Here is a 20836-nt window from a genome sequence, read left to right on the forward strand (position 1 = left end):
TGTCAAATCCACAGTGCATATAGTTCCCATCCATGGCAGAAAGGCTGCAGCTGATCACTCACTGCTGCTTTGGACAAGACTTACCAACACCTTTCCAAGGGTTCTTTAAACCTTTCCTTCTGTGCCGCTTGTAGAGGGGACAGCCCTGATGTGCAGTCCTGATGCTGTTTCACCATTTGTTATGCTTGTCCTGAAATGAGGAGTTAACTGAACCTACTTCCCCTGAGCTGTTCCAGAATAGGGAAAAGCACATCTGTGGCCTGCAACAATAACCCTGTATTACCCACCTTCTGTGAATTAATCAATGTACATTTAGTTATGAAACATGGGCACAAATTTATTCAAAAAGCATATACAGAGCAAAGAGCACAACTTTGATACTAGTTTGGGCCTAAGGTCTTCATACAGATAACCAAGATCCATTTTCAGGGTTTCCTGTCACAAGAATACCCAGTCACAACTGAAACAATTTTAGAGAGTCATGAACCATCAGACCTCGAGCCATCTGATTCAACATAGGCCTACTTCAAACAGACTCCTGCTATTGCAGGAATTTTTAGAGCTCTTTTTTAAATTTCATCAAATGGTATAAAAAGACCTAAGTATACCACATATGATCAGGTAACATTTCAGCTGCTTGAATACTTCTCAGCAAAGGCTGGGAGTGAGGGCAAACATCCCAGCAGTGATCTCCATCCTGAAAAACCCTTCCAAGCTACATGCACAATCTTCCTTCTTACTGGGCAGCAGGTGCCCAAATAATGCCCCAGTGCAGATGGGGTATTGTGTACAGAATCAAGACCCATAGTTTGCTTCATCAAAAGCCTTTCTGGCTCGTTTCAGTTCTTCATTCATAGTTAGGAGGTCTTTAACTCTGGCAAACTTCCGGGGGTCCTTGCGTATTAGAAAGACAATGTCCTCCACCTGTACCCGACCCTGCCGCCCGATGGACATGGCCTTGTGTGTCTGTTAGAGGGGAAAAAAATAGTCAGCAGCATTCCTTTGCCACGTTTTTAAATTCTCAGTTCCACTTTATTTCCTGTCATTCTATAATAAAAAAGCAAGCACTTGCAGGTTCTGGGCACCATCATCCTAGTCACAAGAGAGCTTCCCAGTAAACCATGGACTTACTCTGCTGTCCCCAGCTGTCTGTCACACCCCAAACATAATCACTATATATACATCACATAATGGTACCAAAACTAAGGCCAGATTACACATAGGACACCTAGCCTGCAGGATGGCTGAACTTTAGGCACAACTTGGAAGCAATGTGAGGTAACCATATCAGAGGATAGTGTAGGGTATTTCGATAAGGATAGGAAATAACAGCCTTTCAAAAGAAAGGGGAATGTTTGGGTACTTAGAAAGGGTGTCCAGGTCTGGAAGGGAAATGGCCTCCAGCCCAAGAATGCATTTCTTTTGTAGGACAGAACAAAGTTCCCATCCATGTACAGACACTGGGCAAACACAAAAAGTTGACAGAGTTTCAAATCTGAGGCTTCTGTCAGCAGTTATGTCGCAGTGAACCCCAAAGGTGGGTATTTCCCCTCCTACAATAGATAACTGCTACTTAAAGACTTTAGCATTCTAAATCCACATGGAGCAAGATGTGTAAATTTTGCTTTAATCTTGGAAAAACAAAATCCAAGTTTATCCTACTAATGCCATGAGTTGGGGCCTGGGATAATGCAGTATTTGAGTCAGAGATATTCAGCTTCAGAAAGCTAAAGTTCTGGTGAGGATGTTTTGACCGTGCCATCTAGAGCTGACTTACCATTTCAGTGATAAATTCTATTACCAGGTCCTCAAGAATGTCCACTGATTCTGTGTAAGGGTTCTGGTCGTCCCCAAATCCATACATCATGCACCTTACTGCACAAAGAAACACTCAGCATGAGGCTTCTTTCATCCAGTCCGTGCTGCACACATCTAGTTAAAGCTCACCAGCCTGCACATTCCTGCACCAGGACGGCACTCGTCTGTCAGGCACGACAACTCTTGAGGAAACATAAAGGAAATAAACAGAAGCCAACAAAAGGCCTGTAGGGATAGGAGCTGTACATACAGAAAAGCGTGTCTGAGGACAGGCTCTCTGAATATTCATTCAGGCTGCAAAGCACTGCACAGTGACAGTGCAGCTGACTTTGGGCACAGCTAGGTTCAGAGGATGCACTAGCAATATTTTTGAGGGGGTCTACATGGCAGATTTCTGCAATTGCAGCCAAGGAACATTACGAAAGCCGCTGTTTTGCTAAGGAGAAGTGAGTTTTGGGACCCTACGGCTGTCAGCTCGGGGTTTCAGCTGAGTGGCCCGGCCCGACTCACGCTCTTTGGAGAACAGCCTCTTCCTCCTGCCCTGCCCGCCGTCCAGGCTCCCGCCGGCGTCCTCCGCATCCTCCTCGAACTACACGGGCACAGCGAGGGGAGGCCGCGGTCAGCGCCCGTCTGGCCCCGGCCCCTTGGCGCCGCGCCCCCGCCCGCGGCCGGGCTGTCGATGCCCGGGAAGGGCGGCCGGGCTGTGGATGCCCGGGAAGGAAGGGCAGCCCCTCCGGCACTCACCGGCGCGTCCTCCTCCTCATCCGCCATGGCTGCCCGGCGGCCCGGAACAGCTTGCGCGGCCCGGCCCCGCCCCGCGGCCCCGCCGAGCTGCGCCGGGCGGGAGGGGCCGCGCTGCGGGGCCTGCCCGGGCCCAGGGCAGAGCGGGGCCGCCGTGGGCAGCCTCTGGAGACCCTCCCCAATCCTGGATGTGACAGTCGCTATTGGATGGTCAGATCGGGATAGCGTGCTTTGAATGTGAGCTCGGGGGGTGTCTGTGAACCCCTCTGCTCGTAAGAGGGTCAGCCACGAGGTCAGAAAGGGTGTCGGGGGTGTCTTTTCACCCTTTCAAAGGGTGTCGGTTTGCTCGGTTGGCAGGGGCTTTTCCTTCCCTTCAGCAAGGCACACTTGCCCATGTTCACAGAATGTAAAGGAGTTGGAATAATGGCCCTTAAAGATCATCTAATCCCAACCCCCCCGCCATGGACACGGACACCTCCCACTAGACCAGGTTGCCCAAAGTAAGTCCCCTTTCAGTTTGTACCCATTCCCCCTTGCCCTATCGCTACAGTTCCCGATGAGGCCCTCTGTGGCTGCTCTTTAGCCCCCTTTCACATACTGTAAGGTTGTTAGGGAGGTTTCCACTTTCTGGACAGCCTCAACTGTCTCAGCTTGTCTTTGTAGGGAAGGTGCTCCAATCCTCTTATTTCATACAGTTGCTGTCAGCCCTTCTCCTCCAGCCCTACCCTTGCATATGCCCACTGTTCCCACCCAGCTTGGTGTCCTAGGCACGTTTGATAGCAATTCACCTCCTCCAGATTACACATAAAGATGTTAAACTGGACACATTCCGGAATGGATCCTTGCTGAGTTCCACCTGTAACTGCCATGCAGCTGGAGTAGGATCCACTGGCTTCTGAGCTCAATTGTTCCACCAGTTTTTACTGACATACTGCCCAGACTGCAATGTTCTAATTTTGGACACAGTTGCAAAAATACTGCCTTTGTAGTGTCAGGGTTATGGCAACAGACCAGACCAAACACAAGACACAACAAAGGAAGAAAATGGATAAAGTACTGCTAAAAGGCCAGGGAAGATGCACAAGGTGAAATCTTTTCCATGGAAGCTAATACTGAACATAATTTCTGTAAATAACAGCTGTAGAAGAGGCAAAGCTTTACCAGGTAATGACAGGAGCCTTAAGTGAAGCTTATGCACTGCAAACAACTAAAGACATTTGAATTTAAAACTGAAATGAGCTCTACAGTATTAGAATGCTGCCAAGCCCACTCACCACCCATCAATTATGGGGGGAAAGAAAAGAGAGATATTTTGTGTCCCTGGCCTGAGAAAGTGCAGCTCTGCAGTGCAGAACATCTGCAACTCAGCTGTTTCCTTAAGAACATGGCAAAAACGAAGTTCATTAGTGTGTCAAGACACCTGCTTACCCAAAGCTTGTTTGCACAAAGGCATTTAAATATAAGTTTTACTGTTTACGGAGAGGACTTGATTTTATTTAGTTCATAGGGGCACTGTCACACTCAAACTACAGTGTTCTCTCCTGCAAATGGCTGAGCAAAATGCAATAGTTATTCCAGTATTTGAAACACTTCTGAACAGAACCAAGATGTGTCCAGAGGTAAAGCTGGAGAAGATGATACCTAAATAGATGAGTACCTTCTCTTCTGGAGAAGATGGTTCCTAATGTTCCATGCACACACATCCAGTTTGTTTATACAAATGGATTAACTGGATGTATTTAATGTATTTAAGTGGTTAATGAAAGACTTCCCAGCACTGTAAGGTGTAGTAATGTAATGTAAGGGGTTTTCATCTGATGTGGGACTTAAAGCAGAACTGCACATTTTTACATATTCAGGGTTATTTTCAGAGGCTCTTCAGTCAAGGCTGAGGCCCTGAAACCTGTAGCCTTGATGAGACTGATGCTTTTAGAAGATCCTGGTTTTAAGATACTATGAAAAGACCCTTCATAAAGTGTTCACTTTCACCTGTTACATCTGTATAGCTACTACTGCATTTCTAGGATCATGCATCCCTTGGGCTCGTTTGCTCTGCAGCATTTTGGGATTAGATATAAAATATTAACAGAATTACAAATTTGATCACTAAGATGCAGAAGCTAGAAAGCCACATTTACTGCAGTTCTCACATTCTCCTCTTCTTCCATGTATGCTGAAAACAGATCTTGTCTCATGTCTAATGTGTTACAAGAAATTGCATAGTGAGAGAAGGTGGTATTTCTAGTCCTTTTGCACTGTCGGAGTGGTTTAGAAAAGAACTTTCCTTTCTTGAGGTTTAAACACCTAATGCAAGTAAGTTTGACAACTGCACAACCACATTTGGCCACATTAAGACATGACAAAAATTGAGTGCCAGGGTTTGACACAAGCACTTCATAGCTTCAGACTAAGTTCCCCTGCATGAGTGCTGCTACTGATGGTTGTTCTTTTGTCCAGTTCTGCCTTGTACCTGGATAGTTTCAGTTTCTAGGTGCATCTAGACAGACACAGCTGCTGTGGGACACAGTTCCCCTAAAGAGTACAACACATCAGCGTTGTTCTTCAGCTGCCAGGATGGAGCCAACACAGATCATGGATGGTGTGCCTCAGATCTGGCAATTCATCCAACTGGAGCTGCAGAAATTCATGCTGGATCTCAAAACAGAAGGTGGATGCAGCACTGACAGTGTGCAAGACAGGGCTCCTCTAGATGTCAGTCTTTTATTCCACTCTGTTTCAAGCCAACACTCATGGAAAAGCAGTTCCTATTAAAGATGTGTTCTTTCCTTCATCCTTGTGGAACAGGGGCAGCTCAATGTCTGCAAGCAAGGTGTGCTATCCTGCTGCACCTACTGAACACAGGATACAGAAGAGTTACAAAAGGAAAATATACAAGACATCAAACACCTTCACAGACAACAGGTAGGCTGCTTCCACTCTGCATGGCCTTAGAGCAGGTAGGTTGCACAGGAGGTAGTTTTTGGCCCCTGCTATCCTAACCCTAACCTAACCCAGCTGAGAGAAGTAAACTTCTGTGTATCATTCAGTTCAACTGGGCAATACAGTTTGCTTAATGTTAGAGCTGTAGTTCTTCTTTCCTAGATTAAATGCCTCTTTATATTACTAGACTATCTCCAGTATCCTAAATGTAGCAGAGGTTAGGCATGGAGTAGTAGATTTTTGAGGAAATGCTGTATTAAAACTTCCCTTCTCTATGGAGGTTCCCTACATTTTTCTCCTTAGCACAATCATGTGGGTTTTATGAAACAGTTTTATAGTAACTTGGATTAATTCACACTGCAAACTTCCTGAACTGATGAACTTAATAAAGCAAAAAATTAGCTTTATAAATACTAATTTATTCAAAACTACCAGACAGTAACTTGTGCTATTTACAACAAAAACCCCAGACCTCTGGTTTTGGTACCTTTTCTTCCTGATGAGCCAAGCAGATCACCAGGTCTTTTCAGCTGGCCTCTACAGTGGGCAGGTTTCCAGTAACATGGGCTACAAAACACCTGAGCAAGTGAACCCCTGAGAACTCCACAGAACTGTGGAAACAGAGGCATAGATGTTCAGTGCCGGATATTGCTGTGTCTTGGAGTAATAAAGGCAAACAGCCACTGGCTATGTTCAATTACACATCCCGCAGTACACCTTGGGAAGAGCTGCACTTTGTCTATGTAACCCAACAATTACAGCTGTCACTGTTACCAGAACTCCAAACAAAATGTCAAAGCCTGCTACCATGCAGCACAAGGACTCCTGCCCCACTTTGAGAAAGGCCAAAGGAAGAAGCACCCTTGGATATGAACTTCACTCACTTGAAGAGAAGGAAAGGGACATTTCCCCATCAGCAGCCCACCCTTTATTCTTGGGGCACAGAGAGGTGCTGCCTCTAGAGCAGACAGACTTGTTTTAGGTATCTTGCCCTACTGAACTCATCGCCAGAAAGGGAACAGCAGCAGTGGAGACGAGCTTTACCTGACCAGGAACAGCTGAGGAAAGCATCCCTGAGTGCTCTCCTTTACAAACTCCTGGATCTCCAGTACATTCTTTAACAATACTCCTCTGGAAGCTCGGTCAATTTTTGTTAACACCATCTGCATGTGGAAAGGGAGGATTAAAAGAAGAAAGATTATTTTGCTGTTAACCTGGCACATCTGTAAGAGTCCTAGACCATCTTACAAAGCAGTCTGAAAGCTCTGGTCATAAGTAGGGGGAAAAACAGTCTAGCACAGTTCACCAAAACATTTCTATGGCCTGTATAAGGAGTGGGCTTTTTCAAGCTGCTCAAGCTGAGCATTGAAAAAAAAAAAATCTATTTTTGAACCACACAAAAACCCCTTAAATCCCACTTGTCTCCCTCAACACACTATAAACCTATTTTATAAACAGTAAAGGGTGTAGGGTTACTGTTTAGGTAGATCAACTTGCATAAGCTCTGGTGGAGGGTACACACCTTTCTAGATTACCTGTACCTTATAACCAACCCAAGAATGGAGCATTGCCTACCACATAAGGAGTCCCAAACTCTTCCAGCATCTCTACTGCAATGTGATCTGTTTTCTGGAGTCCAACTACACCATCAACTAATAGGAAAGTCCTCTTCAAGCTGCCAGAAATACAAGCAACAGTAATTGTCACCATTGTTTCATGCCTGCTCTGCTGCTTCCAAATTCATAAGCAAAACCAAGTAACATGGGATCTGGAGATAGGATGAGCCAAGAAGAGCCATGAAGGGAAACTGAGAGTCAGCATGGAGCAGTACCTCAATCTTTCCTGCTGTTTTGGTATGTCTGAGCATGAACGCTGTAGAAGCTTCCAGGGAAATGATGTCAGAACCAACAGATGGAAGCAGCTACCCATCTACATTTTCTCCCCTCATTACATGACACTTTATAGGGGTGTCTGTCTGGCTCTCTCTGTGCTGTGAGGTACAGGTAGGTCCCTTACTTGTGCCGTTCCTGCAGATAGGCCTCCACCATCTCAGCAAAGTCCTGCGGGGCGCGATAGCCGTATCCTGGCATATCCACCAGAGTAAAGTACTTCCCTACTCTGAAGAAATTCATCTTCTTGGTGTGGCCCTGAAGAGAGGATTTAGACAAGATGAAGTAGAGGGGTGGTTTTGAAAAAAGCTGCTTTAAGCAATGTACTAGGAGATGCTCCGCAAAATACCTCTACCAGGCCCCTGCTCCCACAGAATGCTTTAAACTGCCCAGTCTCTTACTTGTGTAGCAAACCTACATGGCTGTATCCATAAAACAGACTGAAAGTACTTTAATGGGTCTCTGAGCTTGGTTCTTCTCAAAAGGCTTTACAGCATACCTGCTCAGGTTGTGCAGCTCCTTTGTCTGCCTGAAGAGCTAGGCTGGGCTCCTTCTGTCTCTTCCTGGGCTAGAGCAAGGCCAGTGCTAGCCATGAGGATGGCTACCAGACCTGGCACTTACTTTTTGTCATTTCAGGCTAGTCAAGAGCTTCTCAGCCCTACCCTCTGGACTGATACCAGCTTATGACCCTGTCACGGTTTAAAAGACAGACCCAAAGGGAGGGAAGCTAAAAACGTCACTCACGGGAGTTTTTGACACTCTAACTTCCACTTCTGGAGCCAGTGAAAACAAGGCCCGGATTAAAGATGATTTCCCCACATTGCTTCGGCCGATGAAGCACACCTGCAGGGGGAGAGGCAGAGAGGGCACATCTATACCTACTCACCTCTCGCTGCCGCCAGGCCTGGTCACTTCCCAGCCCGTGCTGCCAGTGGTGTCCTGTGCCACGGGCATGTCAGGCTGCCTAGCTGCACAACGGGGAGCAATAACAAATAAGCGATTTTTGACAAAGCGGCAGGAAGTGCCCCGCATATGGCGCGGCGCTGACACAGCTGCACAACCAGCCCTTTACCCGCGCAGCTCAGCCCAGCCCGGGGTGGCCCGGCCGGGGGAAGCCGCTGTGCCGGCCGAGGGGGCAGCGCTCGCCTGACCTCGGGCAGGGCGGGCGGCGGGGCATGGTCCATGCGCACGGCGGAGCTCACGTAGTCGATGGGGTGCCCGCGGTCGGACCTGAAGAGCGCCTCGGCGCGCTGCAGGGCGGCCAGCCCGGGCTGGAAGAGGCGGAACGGCGCCGTGTCGGTGCCGGGCGCCAGGTGCCGCTCCAGCTTCTGCAGCGGGAACACGATGGCGCTGCGGCGGCTCCGCTCCAGCCGCAGCACCTGGGACAGGGCGGCCAGCGGCGGCGAGGCCCTGCCCGCCACACCGCCCGCCCGCGGCAGCAGCATCCCGGCGGCTGCAGGCGGCACCCGGCCGGCCCCGGAAGGCGGCGGGGCGGGGCGGGACGGCGGGGCGGGCCCGGCTGCCCCCACCCTGGCCGGGGTTCTGAGGGCTCGCTATGGCCTGTGCGCCCGCCGGCCGCATGGAGCACCGAGAGCTGCGGGCGCTGCCTGGGCCCGGCTCTTCATAGAATCACAGAATGGGCTGAGTTGGAAGGGACACACAAGGATCGTCAAATCCAGCTCCTGCACAGCACCATCCCCAAATCAAACCATATGCCTGAGAGTGTTGTCCTAACACTTATTGAACCTTACCAGGCTTGGTGCTGTCCCCACTTCCCTGTTCCAGTGCCCAGCCACCCTCTGGGTGCTGTTCCTAATATCCAACCTAAACCTCCCCGACACAGCTTCAGGCCGTTCCCTCGAGTCCTGTCACTGATCAGTACCTGTGCCTCCTCTCACCCTCACAAGGAAGTTCCAGACTGCAATGAGGTCTGTCCTCAGTCTTCTCCAGGCTGAACAGACCAAGTGACCTCAGCTCCTCCTCACATGGCTTCCCCTCAAGGCCCTTCTTCATCCTCATTACCCTAGTTTGGATGGTCTTTAATAGCTTTATATCCTTCTTATGTTGTGACCAAACTATACACAATATTCAAGGTGAGGCCGACAATCCCCTCCCCTGCCCGGCTGTGATGCTGTGCCTGATGCCCCCAGGACAGGGTTGGCTCTCCTGGCTCCAGGGCACTGCTGGCTCAGATTCAGCTTCCCACAGACCAGGACTCCCAGGTCTCTTTCCATGGCACTGCTTTCCAGCATCTCATTCCCCAGTCTGTCCATACATCCAGGGTTGCCCCATCCAAGGTACAGAATCTGGTACTTACCCTTGTTCAGAATCAACCATTCATATGGTTGGTGATTGCCCAGTCCTTTTATTTATCAAGGTCTCTCTGCAGGGCCTCTGCTCCCAGTTCTCTATCATCTCTTCAGCTCTGCCTTACGTCTGTTCTCAGGCCAAGCCCAGTCCCACTCTGGAGCTGCTGAGGGTTCCTTGTGCTGATGCCCTGTTTGGCCAGGGAGTGGGGCAAAACAGCCCTGTCCCATAGCACCATCCACCTCCTGGCTGCAGCCACCAGCTTTCCAAGTGGACGTATGACAAGTAAAATATTAAGTAATTTCAGAAAAAAGAAAAAAATCCATTTCTTCAAGGAGAACTATGAAGAGGTCAGCTCTATTTTGAATAAAATAAACCCAAACCAAACACAAAACTGTTGGGACCTGTGTTCACACTATAGTAAGAAGACCCCTGAAGTTTTGCTACTTAGTTGGTATGTACCAGAGTGCTGTTTTCCTATCAAAAAAACCACATAACACTTTTTACATTGTTCTCCTTCATGACTACAATTTACAGGGCTGTAAAACCACAGAAATAAATGTGTCCTTGAAAAATTTCAGCTTCAAAGTACTGCAATTTTAACACCATCAAATGAAAGTAAATATCAGTTTCTTTATATAAGTAATACATGTAAATATACTTATGTTCAACCTTGTATGAGGCCAGCCTGGACATCCTGTGGAGCACTGCCTTTCCTTTGAGACAAGACCCCTTTTCTTTCCCTAGTCTCTGCTCTCTGTTTAAAGCCCTGTAAGTCTGGATGGTTTAATTACTGCAATGAATAGATTCAAGGTCAGGAAGAACCATTAGAAAATAACAGAGGCTATATCCCACTTTCTTTGTATTAATCTCAGTTACAAAGCTATAGGCAGAGAATTTTGATCCCTTAAGAAAAGGGCAGGCAACAACGTACATATTTCTCAGAGATAGCTTTGAATATTTTGTAGTATGACAAACTTCTGTTGAAACCCATAAGCTGCTTCTCAAATCAGTGGAAGTGGTTAACAGTGAGAGGTAACTGGTATAAACCTAGAGAAAAACCCCTGTATTTTACCTCAGTCCTGTAAATTAAGTCCTCTTAAAACCTGCTTTGTTTCACAGCAAGACAGAGCTCAAATGTGCGTAGCTCAGGACAGACCACAATCACTGGCTGCTACATGCATACTTAGCAATCTTCTGAGTGCTTCCAAATACATCTATAGATGACTTTTATTTGTCTCCAAACCAGTTTGGAACCTACAGGGAAGGCCTCTCTCCTGCCACTGCCTATGGCACAAATACTTATAAATGCAGAAAAAAAAAAAAAGGCAAAACCTTTCAAGAATTACTTCAGGAACACCACTCATCTTTTTTGGGGGGGCATTAAAGCAGCAACCTAATTGAATTGAAATCTGTGGTGAATCTATTAAAAGAAAAAACACACTGGCCAGAGAGAGAGTCATGTTCCTAACCACACCAGCAGGCAGATTTCCCCATTTCTATGTCAGATTGTGACACATGAAGCAGAACAAGTGCTTTTAGCTACTTTTGCCCAAGTCTCACACAGCTCACAGCTGCAGGCAGCAGACTTGCCTGCTTCAAATTACCCTGCAGTTGTCACCCCTGCCAGGCACACGTTCTGTAGCACATTACACCCAGACACAGGAGGGAAGGCAGCAGAGAAACCAGTCGGCCCATTTAACACCACATCTGCAGGTGTGATGATGGGAACAGAAGTGCCCAGTTCACAGGCCAGGGTCCTGCCACTAATTAAGTCTCTCTTTTTAATGTGACTACATAGGTGGCAGGAACAAATTAAGGTGGTATAGGAACTTTTGAATACTTCTAATTATAGCAGGGGGTGGGATAAACAAGAGCATCCAGTAAACCCACATCTAAAACCTGGAGACTGGAGCTGTACATTTTAGTGGAAGGTGGGTTTTTTTTCTTCTTTGGACCAAACTGCTTTTGGGGGCAGACCATATGAAGATGGAAAATAGCATGTTACTGTGGGTAGAGCTGGTAAATTACCAACATTTAAGCCTGCTTTGTATCTCCCCTGAAAGATTCTACTTTCTATTGTGCATGTTATTGCTAAACATCAGGCATTCACACTGACATTGCCTATGGCTCATAACTGTGGCAGCAGATGTCTCTTTTCGGTTGCTGGTTATGTAGTTCAAATGTTAGGGAATTACTACAAAAGTAATTTAGTCCACATTAAAAACTCTGACAATCATTCCTCTGGAGTTTGAAAGAGGGATCTATAACCACTGACACTGACCTAAATCCCAAACAATAGTCAAGAGCATGGAGCTGGAAGGAAGTGGCAACACCAGTTGTCTTGTCTGGTCTGATCTTGTCTATCCAGCATTGTGAGACAGGTCAAAGCATCATTCATTTCAGATATCTGTCAGAGAAGAGTATCTGTGAGACCAGCTGGAGATGGAGTTCTGGGAGAGCAGTGAGGTGTATTTGGGATGGTTGGTTCAGGTCCTGTGAACCAAACCCAGCTGAGGTCTTGAGTTTCATTTCCACCAAGAGAAGCGTGGACCAAATATTGTCACCAGGAAGCATGCTGGAAAGGACAGGGTGAACACCCCAGCCTGCCTGCTTTCTTTTGTGACATCAACAGCACGAGTGACTGTGTCTGAATCTGTGCTTCTGCTTAAAGTACATCCTATCTTCTCACTTGAAAGGCGGTTTAGAAACTAGAGTTACTAGGATATGGAATTTTAAAGGCTAAATTATTTGTATAAAATGCTAAGAAGCTTTGCATTTTCCTCTATGCAAACTATGCGATTTGGGGCAGGGAGAAATGTCTCTAGGCAAAAGAAGGAATTCAAGGCCACAGATGTCTCAAGGGCTGGATATTCTGAGATATTAACAAAAAATAGTTGAAATTTTTTAAATACTCATACACATTAGTGAAAAATATTTTTTTAAAGGTTCTATAGTAAAGTAATGAGAGACTCATCATTGTTCATGTGGCAGGTAACACTGCTAGTCCCAGCTGAAGAGACCACTGGTTTTACAGAACTGAAATTCTCTTTTTAATATTCATGTTAAATTTGACGTGTTTTTTTTTTTCCCCTGGACCCAAACTGACAACATCAATACTAGGAAATAAACAGCGAACATGTCTAACAGTTAAATGTTTTGGGGTTTTTGACTGTTAAGTAAAAAGAAAAAGAGCTTTTTTAAGGTGAGTGCTGTTGCTTGCTTTGAGCAGGAGAAGAAGAAGAAAGCACAGCTATCACATGGGTCCTGACAAAAACCCTCATAGCAGCAGAAACATCAGCAGCATCAGCAGCAGGATGAAGCCCATCTTTGCAAAACGCTGCTTTCTCAGGGGTTGAACCACTAATGACCATTAGCAGCTTGCTCTGAAATGTCCAGGAGGGCAGCTGTAGTGGTTTAGATTTGCCAATTTGAGTTTCCTGGCCAATGCACCAAATAATGTAGTGGGTTTTGGCACTGGCTAAAATCATCAGGGTACTTACTCATTTTTTGCTGTGAGATATGGATTAGGAGAGGGGCAAAACAGGCTTAAAACTTAAAAGGAATAACGAAACTTTATTAACAGGACTACAAGAATAAGAAACCAGAATAAAACCTTCAGAAACCTTTCCTCCCCCTACCCAACTTTTTCCTTTCCCAACTGACATAGAGACAAAATTTGGAATGTTAAAACAGTACCAACTATACAATAGTCTTTTCATCAGTCTTTGTAGGGAGAGGAATTTTCTCTTGTCACGCCATGGAAAGTTCTCCACAAGAAATAGTTCTTTCATGGCTTTTCATTTTTATGAATAGCAGCCACTCGGGCAAAAATTCTGCCATCCTGCCGTCTCCTCCCATTTTCACAGCCCTCCTAGAGGTGTGTCTATGGGCCTAAATGCAGCTAAAACCAGAATTTTTTGTCTGTTATGGGGGGTGCAGGGGGAGGCTAAGTCACTCTTCCGGAGGTGTGATGTACATCCAGAGTCATAAACAACATAAAGGAAACAGGATGTCATGCAGTTGTTCATGGTGGTTGTGAGCTATGAATACAATTAAAACAGGGTCTCAGAACACAGAAGCCTTCTGGGTTGAGACAGAAAACAGTCTAACAGCAAAGGACACTGGAAACCAGCTCCAGGGCTGTGCTGGAGGTGGTTGGAGAACAATCAGGTCCAGCAGCACCGCTGTTTGGATCTGCTGCCTGGGGCACAGCAGTGGTCCTCTTGACACAATACTGTCATGCTGTCTGGCTCCAGTTTTAGTGTTGGACTGAGAGTCTGGGCTTCCAAAACCAAAAAACTCCCACCAATCCTCCCCCTGTCAAATCACCTATGAACAACCTTTCCACTGTCCACAGTCATGCAGTAAGTTGCTATGTTATGGCCAGACTGTAATTCAGAGACTCAAATCCCAAAAGGCTAATTAAAAAAATACCAAATCATTTCCCAGCCATCACTTTGAATATCAGAGATGAGTCAGAATCTTTGGCAAAAAGCCCCAGCCCCAAAACCATTAGGCCATTCCCCAAAGTAACTGGACTAGGTTGCATCCCATACAGTAGGGAATTCTCCCTGTTTATCCACAGTTTTCCTGCCTTAGTTTCTAAAATGACCCTACATTCTCCACGTCCCTGGGTCTGTTATTCATGATTAAACCCCCAGTGATTAGAACCCCCAAATCTTCTGATTATCATGACTTAAACCATTATTTCATGCTGCTTCTGCCCGCTGGTTCTGAACTACCTTACCCACAGACTGTGTGGTTGAAACTATGGTATGTCTCACAGCACAGGGGTCTACATGTGATCTTTGCATCTTGGACTTGCCTTGAAACATGAGTAATGGTTGTTGCACTTCACTGCTAAACCACACAGCACTGAAGCAGAAGCTGTGTTGACCAAGGCACAGGTTGCTATCTGAGATTGACAGAGTGACTTTTTGGAAATAATAATTGAAGCAACAAGACATCAGAGATGAGAATTTCATTATATTGCTGCTGTTGTCTTTTCATAAGAAGATTAAACAGAGATTGCCTAACTTTCTCTTTGGACTCACACAGCTTTTTCTTGGAGTCATGTATGGATGCTATGTCTCTCAGTTAAATAGCACCCACTATTTGGGTGAAGGGTGGGGTGAAGGAAGTCGTGGTTGTCTGCCTTCCAGTAGTCCCTCCAGTCATGGGTGTCTTGCATCTGTTTGACCACAAAATGGAAGCCCTTGCAACCACATTTCACACAGCCACGTAAATACATAAATCTGCTCTGACCATAGTCATAGGGGAAGAGTTCTGTTCTTAGAACAGTCAAACAATCATCAACTCATTTCATCTTGGTGTCTTCAGAGTGTGGGGAGCAAAATATTTTTCTGACAAAATTAAATTCAGTACATTAATTTCCAGGGAGGTTCATCTTACATCTAGGAAAGTTGTCTTTGCTGGTATAAGGCAGGAGTCTTAATTTATGCAAGATTCCTAAAGGTTTTTCACTAAACTACTACTGTCCGTCTTCCCATGAGATTAAGGCACTCTTCTGTCTCTACACAAAATCCCACAGTTCAGTGCTCACTTGTGTCTGTATATTAATATACTGAGAAACAAAACAGTGGTGCAAAAAAAACCAGCCTTGGCCTAACTGTAGGTGTACTGTTATCAAAGGAAAAGAGCTGTAATATAAAAGTACATCATACATAGCTACCCTCTCTCCCTGTAGGGGAGAAATGATTGCCAGTGCCTTTTAGAGAAAATGTCTTTGTCTATTACATATGTGGGGAAGGACAGAGTGGGCAGAACCAGGAATTTTTTTGAGAGATTTTGCTTTTAATATGTTGAGCATCCTTTAAGTGGTTAACTAAAAATATCCTTCCCCTAGTTCCCGATGATAAAATTCTTACTGTGAGTGTTGAAAATTTCATGTTATTTGAAATAGGTGTTTGCTTGAAATAAACAGAGTTGTTAGCCTACAAACTGAGCTTTATCTGAACTATACAAATATGTTATGTAAATCAAAGATAGATTGTAGTGAAACTTGGAAATAATAATCTGAATATTCATGGTAGTTACAACAGTAAACCTAGGAGCTTAAATATTGTTTTAATATTAATAGCAAGAGTGACCAGCCCATAGATTGGGTGCTGGAGTGTGTCCAGAGCAGGACTGGTGAAGGGTTTGGAGAGCAAGTCCTGTTAGGAATGGCTGAGGGAGCTGGGGTTGTTCAGTCTGGAGAAGAAAACATTTGGGAGTGACCTTATCACACTCTTCAACTATGTGAAAGGAGGTTGCAGCCAGGTGAGGATTGGGCTTTTCTCCCAGGCAACAAGCCACAGGACAGGAGGACATAGCCTCAAGCTGTGCCACAGGAGGTTCAGGATGGACATCACAAAGAATTTCTTCACGGAAAGAGTGATTAAACATTGAATTGGACTGTCCAGGGAGGTGGTAGAGTCACTGTCCCTGGAGGTGTTGAAGAAACCACTGGACATGGCAGCCAGTGCCATGGTGTAGCTGACAAGGTGGTGATCTGTCACAGGTTGGACTCGATGATATTGGAGCTCTTTTCCAACCTAATTGGTTTCATGATTCTGTGCTATGAACTGTAACAGCCATATTACAGTAAGGACTATAGGGCTGACCCAAATCCCCACCGACACCCAGGCAGGAGGATGTGAAGATGACCATGTAGCAACCACTTGGTAATGGAACAGAGAGCCAGTGAAGAGAGAGAAGATCCCAGACCCTGATATTGCTGTGGGTCCAGACTGTCATGTGAGGGATGGGGAATCAGATTGTAAGGGTATAATTGCCCAGGGGTGTCTTTATTCCTGGTCTGTCTTTTAAGGTCCCTAGCTTGAGCTGCCAGATGTCATAAGTGATCTGTGCCAATAATCCTGCCAAATTTAGATGAGAGCCTGGTGTTAAAAATTTTATTAACACCAAGATCTAAGCCAAACATGAAAAATCACACTGGTTAGGCCTTGTTCAAGTTCTGCTGTAGACTTGGTCTTCCCACACTAATACTGGGTACAGTGGGCCAGAAGGCTCCTGGGCAGCGAGCAAATACAAATACCACTTCCTCTCTGCTCACCAATTCTCATCAGAGAAAGCCTCATGCTGGGAAGAAGAACCAGCTCTTTGTAATTGCACTGTGGGGCTCTCAGGAGCAGAGGAGGAGCAATGACTCTGGCTTCAGGATCACGGGCAGGGAATGATGGGGAGCTCACAGCAAGATGGAGGGTGCAAGAAATCCTTCTCACCCACAGAAGCAAGAACTACTTTGAATGTTGTCAGGATGAGCATTTGCACCATTGTCCTTCTCAGCATCACTGCAGTCACAGGAGCTACAGCTACTTCTGATGGTACTTTGGCACCACCTCTCTGTTAAGGGCATGGCAGGAAAAGGCAGGATATCAGAGTGATATGTACTCAACTATTTTTTGAGAAAGAAAAGTCTGGTAGAAGGGATCTTTACAAATTGCTGAAGGGACTTTTGAAAGGAAAACCAGTAATTTGAAAATTAGACAGAGGCACAAGGGAAACAGGATTTTGAGATGTACCTGAAAGAGCATTTGTTTCTCTTTAGAGAAGAGTGGATGCTTTCATCACTGTATCATCAGCCTCACCAGCCTTATTTCTCTTCTTTCTCTTCTTCCTGGCTGCTCTTTAGCTCTGCACCTTCTTTAATCAGTATGCATGGGACACAATACACACAACCCCCTTTGGCCAGTCCAGAGAAGCTTAGAAGGACTTTTTGCACTACTTCAGATTGCGCACGATCACTTCAGTCTGTCACAAGCCCATCAGTCCTGCACGTGTTCATGGAGGTATGTCCGAGGAATGGAACAGCTCTGTTGGGGCAGAGGGGGAGGGAGAGGAGTCTACACCTGACTCTTCCTGCTGCCATAAATCATTCAGAAGAAAAAATACAAAGGGAATGGTTAGGGGTTTTCCACCTGAAGCAGCAAAATACCCATCTGAGCTCAGAGCCAGACTTTTGGTCTGTTTTGTGCTGGGTAAAGAAAGCCAGCGAAGGCAGGGTCGGTATAGAAAGGCAGGAAATATCGCACGAGAACTGAACAGGTCTGCTGTTCTGGCAGCTTGGCTATTAGTCTGTCTAAGCTAGCCCCTCTGGCACAAGGTACAGTTGCTGCCCTGAATTCCTCTGCAAACACCACAGAGGCAGAACTAACTACTGTCTTTGAGTCACACTTTAGCTCCACTCCGTGCCAGGGCTCTTGGCAGCTCTCCTTTGGGTTGACCAAAGCTGACCACAGATGTGAAGCCTTATGGTATTGTGTTTCTCTAAAAATAAAAGGGAGGAATTCTGGTTTTACACTCCTAGAAACCAAAATTGCATTCCCACAATAGCCTTGTCCTTACACTTACAGTGTTGGTGCCTTGTTTCCTAGGACAACGTGAAACTGGTGCAAACCAAGGCAGCTTCCATCTGCAGAGGTGTCTGGGCTTGAGCAGAGTTGAAAGTCCTGTTATGTGTCAGTGATGTGGCCTGCAGCAAGAAGTCAGCTGTACCACAGCTCTCAGAAGGAAGCAAAACATCTATGGTGCAGCCAGTGTACTTGTGCAGAAGCACAGCATGCAAGCTGGATCCTCCCTAAGCCTCTCAGCTCTGTCTTCCACCCTCTCTCTAGTGCAATTATGGGTGCTGTTATCACACATGCAAGTATCAATCTTTTTATATAAGGTCAGATCTAACACGCATGCAATTGGAAATTAACTCATGTTGTATAAAATGAGGTCATTCCATTTCAGGTACATTGTATCCTAGCATTTAAGTAGCATGTCTTCTAGGATAAAATAAATCAAGAAAAAAATGTTTGCACGTAATAATTAAGCAGCAGCCTTCCCAGGACAACCACACATGCCTGAAGGTAAATTTGAGCAACTCTCATTTTTGCTGTAAAAATTTTGAAGTGTTTTACCATCAGCTACAAAAACAAGAAAAGAGAGAATATTTTTGAGCATGAGCAGTTATTTCTGCACTACATGAAGCACAGAAATTATTCCAGTCCTGTGATCTAAGGCTCACACTAACTTATCTCTCTTATAATAATATCTTATCTCTCTTATAATAATATCTTATCTCATAATCCAGAGAGCTGCAGTCCGCAGAACACAGCTCTTGAATGTTAATTTCTTTAAACACATCTCACTGGTCCTGTCACAGGGGAACCCTTGAGTTTAATTGTTCATCTGATGACATACTACCATTGCTAAGCATCTGAACCAAGGAAGAATATTTGTCTAAGGCTGAGTTTGTTTGCATGACAAGTGCAAGGAGGATGAGAGGGCAGAGACCAGAGAAGTCCAAACTGGAAAACACTAGATCTTTGTTGTTCCTTCACTGCTTCTACCCAGGCCTGACCCCACCTCTAAAGCTTTGTCTGACCCCACCTCTAAAGCCTCATTTCACATCTGAATCAGCTACTGAAGGAGTCAGGGTCAAAATCCTCATCCAAACATCGGTGATCAAAAAATCCTACTTTTCAGTCTCAGCACAGTAGCCTGTGCAGTAGTATCCAGCTTTATACCTCAGAGGAAATGCTGTGCCACTGCTCTCCCTCTCCTCTGCAGCTTTTCTACCGCTGCCTTGCAGCCTCTCACCCTTTCCTGGTACAGCCAATAAACTGGTGTAAATCCCTGCCTGAGGAGGTTTCTGCAGGACACCAGCAGGATGCAGACAATGATTCTGCACAGCACCATGAAACTGCTTCTTTCACATTTACAGACCCAGCTCCATTCTGTCCTTCTGTTGACACACGGAGCTGTTTGGTCACAGCAGAGTCTGAATTCTGCAGAGCTGACACACAATGTGAATGCACCTAGAGGTAAGAGCTAGAAGAATAAACAATTCAGAAGCTAAAAAAAAGATACTGCTACCTGGAGGCCAGCAAGCGGAAAACCACATGGACTTTAGCTGATACTTGTAGCTGTCCTGGTGTCTGAGTTTCCACAGTTCTCATCAGCTGTGTGCCTGCATTTCATGCTCAGCTCCATCTCTCTCTGCAGCAGCTGAGCAGCTCTGAGCACCTGCCCCTGCAAACCTTTGTGCTCAGAGCTTCTTCACTCACAGGCTTGCTCTGGGGTTGGACTGTCCGCAAAGCCGCAGCTCTGCTTGGCTCTCACGGGGTGTGTTGCATACAAAGGGACCACGCAGAGAGGATCATCTCCCTTCCCTCTCTTCACAGACTCCAGAGCAAGTCACAGTTCCAGAGATACCAGCAAAGATGTGACCTGGGTCACAGCCACCAGTGTCCATGGTATTCAGGACACAGTCTTTGTGAGCTCCACTTACTGTGTTTAGCTTTTCTCCAGGCTGGTCAGGTCTCCAGCCAGAAGGGAAAATACTTCACAGCTTTTGTTACAGTTTCCATTCAAATAAGTCATATCTCTCTTTCCTCTGAATCTTTTAGATTCACATACTCTGGTATGTGAATCTAAAAGAGATCAGATTCACATACCAGAGTCCACAGGGTTCTGTAACCAGCCTTATCCCTACTCTTTGTTCTATTTACTCCCAAAGCCATCCCAAACCCTTCTGCAGGAGGGAGCATGCAACAACCTGAGCATTCTGGAGTCAGAGTTTCAGCACAGGCTCCTGGGAAACTCCCAGAGCAGATAAGAGCATCTCTCCTTCCTCTCACTGAACACTGGCCTTCTTGCTGGTGAATTCAGTCCATGATGATGACAAATTTGGTTGGAATGTGCTTGATTGAGTTCATAGCCATGACTGCTGTTCAGCTGTTAGTCAGCACACCCTGGGAGACATTTGGCATTATGGCATTTGTCATCCCAAACCACTGTTATGCCTGATGGATCCCTGGTTTCCTGTGGATGGCTGAACACCTGCCCACCAATATCAGGTTCTGAATAAATTCCTTGTTTTGCTTTTCTACACATGCAACTTTGTTTTACTATTAAACTGTCTTCTTCTCAACCCACAAGTTTTCTCATTTTTGCCCTTCCAGTTCTCTGCTCAATCCCACCTTGGGAAGTAATTAATAAAAAAGTAGCTGTCAGGGGGCTTAGTTGCTGGCCAGAGTTAAATCACCAGAACAGAAAAAAAGTACATGCATTTTTTGGTGGTACTTGTCTTTCTGGTTTGTTGTTTGGTTTTTTTTTTCTCATAC

At 45.8% G+C, this 20836-nt stretch overlaps 2 protein-coding genes and 1 long non-coding RNA gene across 3 annotated transcripts; 1 reads left to right on the forward strand and 2 right to left on the reverse strand.

Annotated features, from left to right (window-relative positions):
* Window positions 1-311: 311 nt before the first annotated feature.
* Window positions 312-2672, reverse strand: TAF13 (TATA-box binding protein associated factor 13). The gene is made up of 4 exons (XM_086882979.1): window positions 2563-2672; window positions 2329-2407; window positions 1778-1875; window positions 312-966 (listed from the first exon to the last, which is right to left on the reverse strand). The coding sequence occupies exons 1-4, from the start codon at window positions 2587-2589 to the stop codon at window positions 796-798; spliced, it is 375 nt and encodes a 124-aa protein (XP_086739105.1). The 5' UTR covers window positions 2590-2672; the 3' UTR covers window positions 312-795.
* Window positions 2673-4023: 1351 nt separating this feature from the next.
* Window positions 4024-8880, reverse strand: GTPBP8 (GTP binding protein 8). Its single transcript, XM_086882978.1, has 7 exons — window positions 8540-8880; window positions 8133-8231; window positions 7516-7646; window positions 7075-7174; window positions 6544-6662; window positions 5987-6110; window positions 4024-5411 (listed from the first exon to the last, which is right to left on the reverse strand). Exons 1-6 carry the CDS (start codon window positions 8831-8833, stop codon window positions 6026-6028), a joined length of 828 nt encoding a protein of 275 aa, XP_086739104.1. The 5' UTR covers window positions 8834-8880; the 3' UTR covers window positions 4024-5411; window positions 5987-6025.
* Window positions 8881-17355: 8475 nt separating this feature from the next.
* Window positions 17356-20646, forward strand: LOC111939557 (uncharacterized). The gene is made up of 2 exons (XR_002869299.2): window positions 17356-17512; window positions 18098-20646. It is a non-coding gene; the product is annotated as an uncharacterized LOC111939557 (long non-coding RNA).
* The last annotated feature ends 190 nt before the right edge of the window (window positions 20647-20836 follow it).

This window comes from Cyanistes caeruleus, chromosome 3, assembly GCF_971803275.1.
Source record: "Cyanistes caeruleus chromosome 3, bCyaCae1.hap1.1, whole genome shotgun sequence".
NCBI classification, from domain to species: Eukaryota; Metazoa; Chordata; class Aves; order Passeriformes; family Paridae; genus Cyanistes; species Cyanistes caeruleus.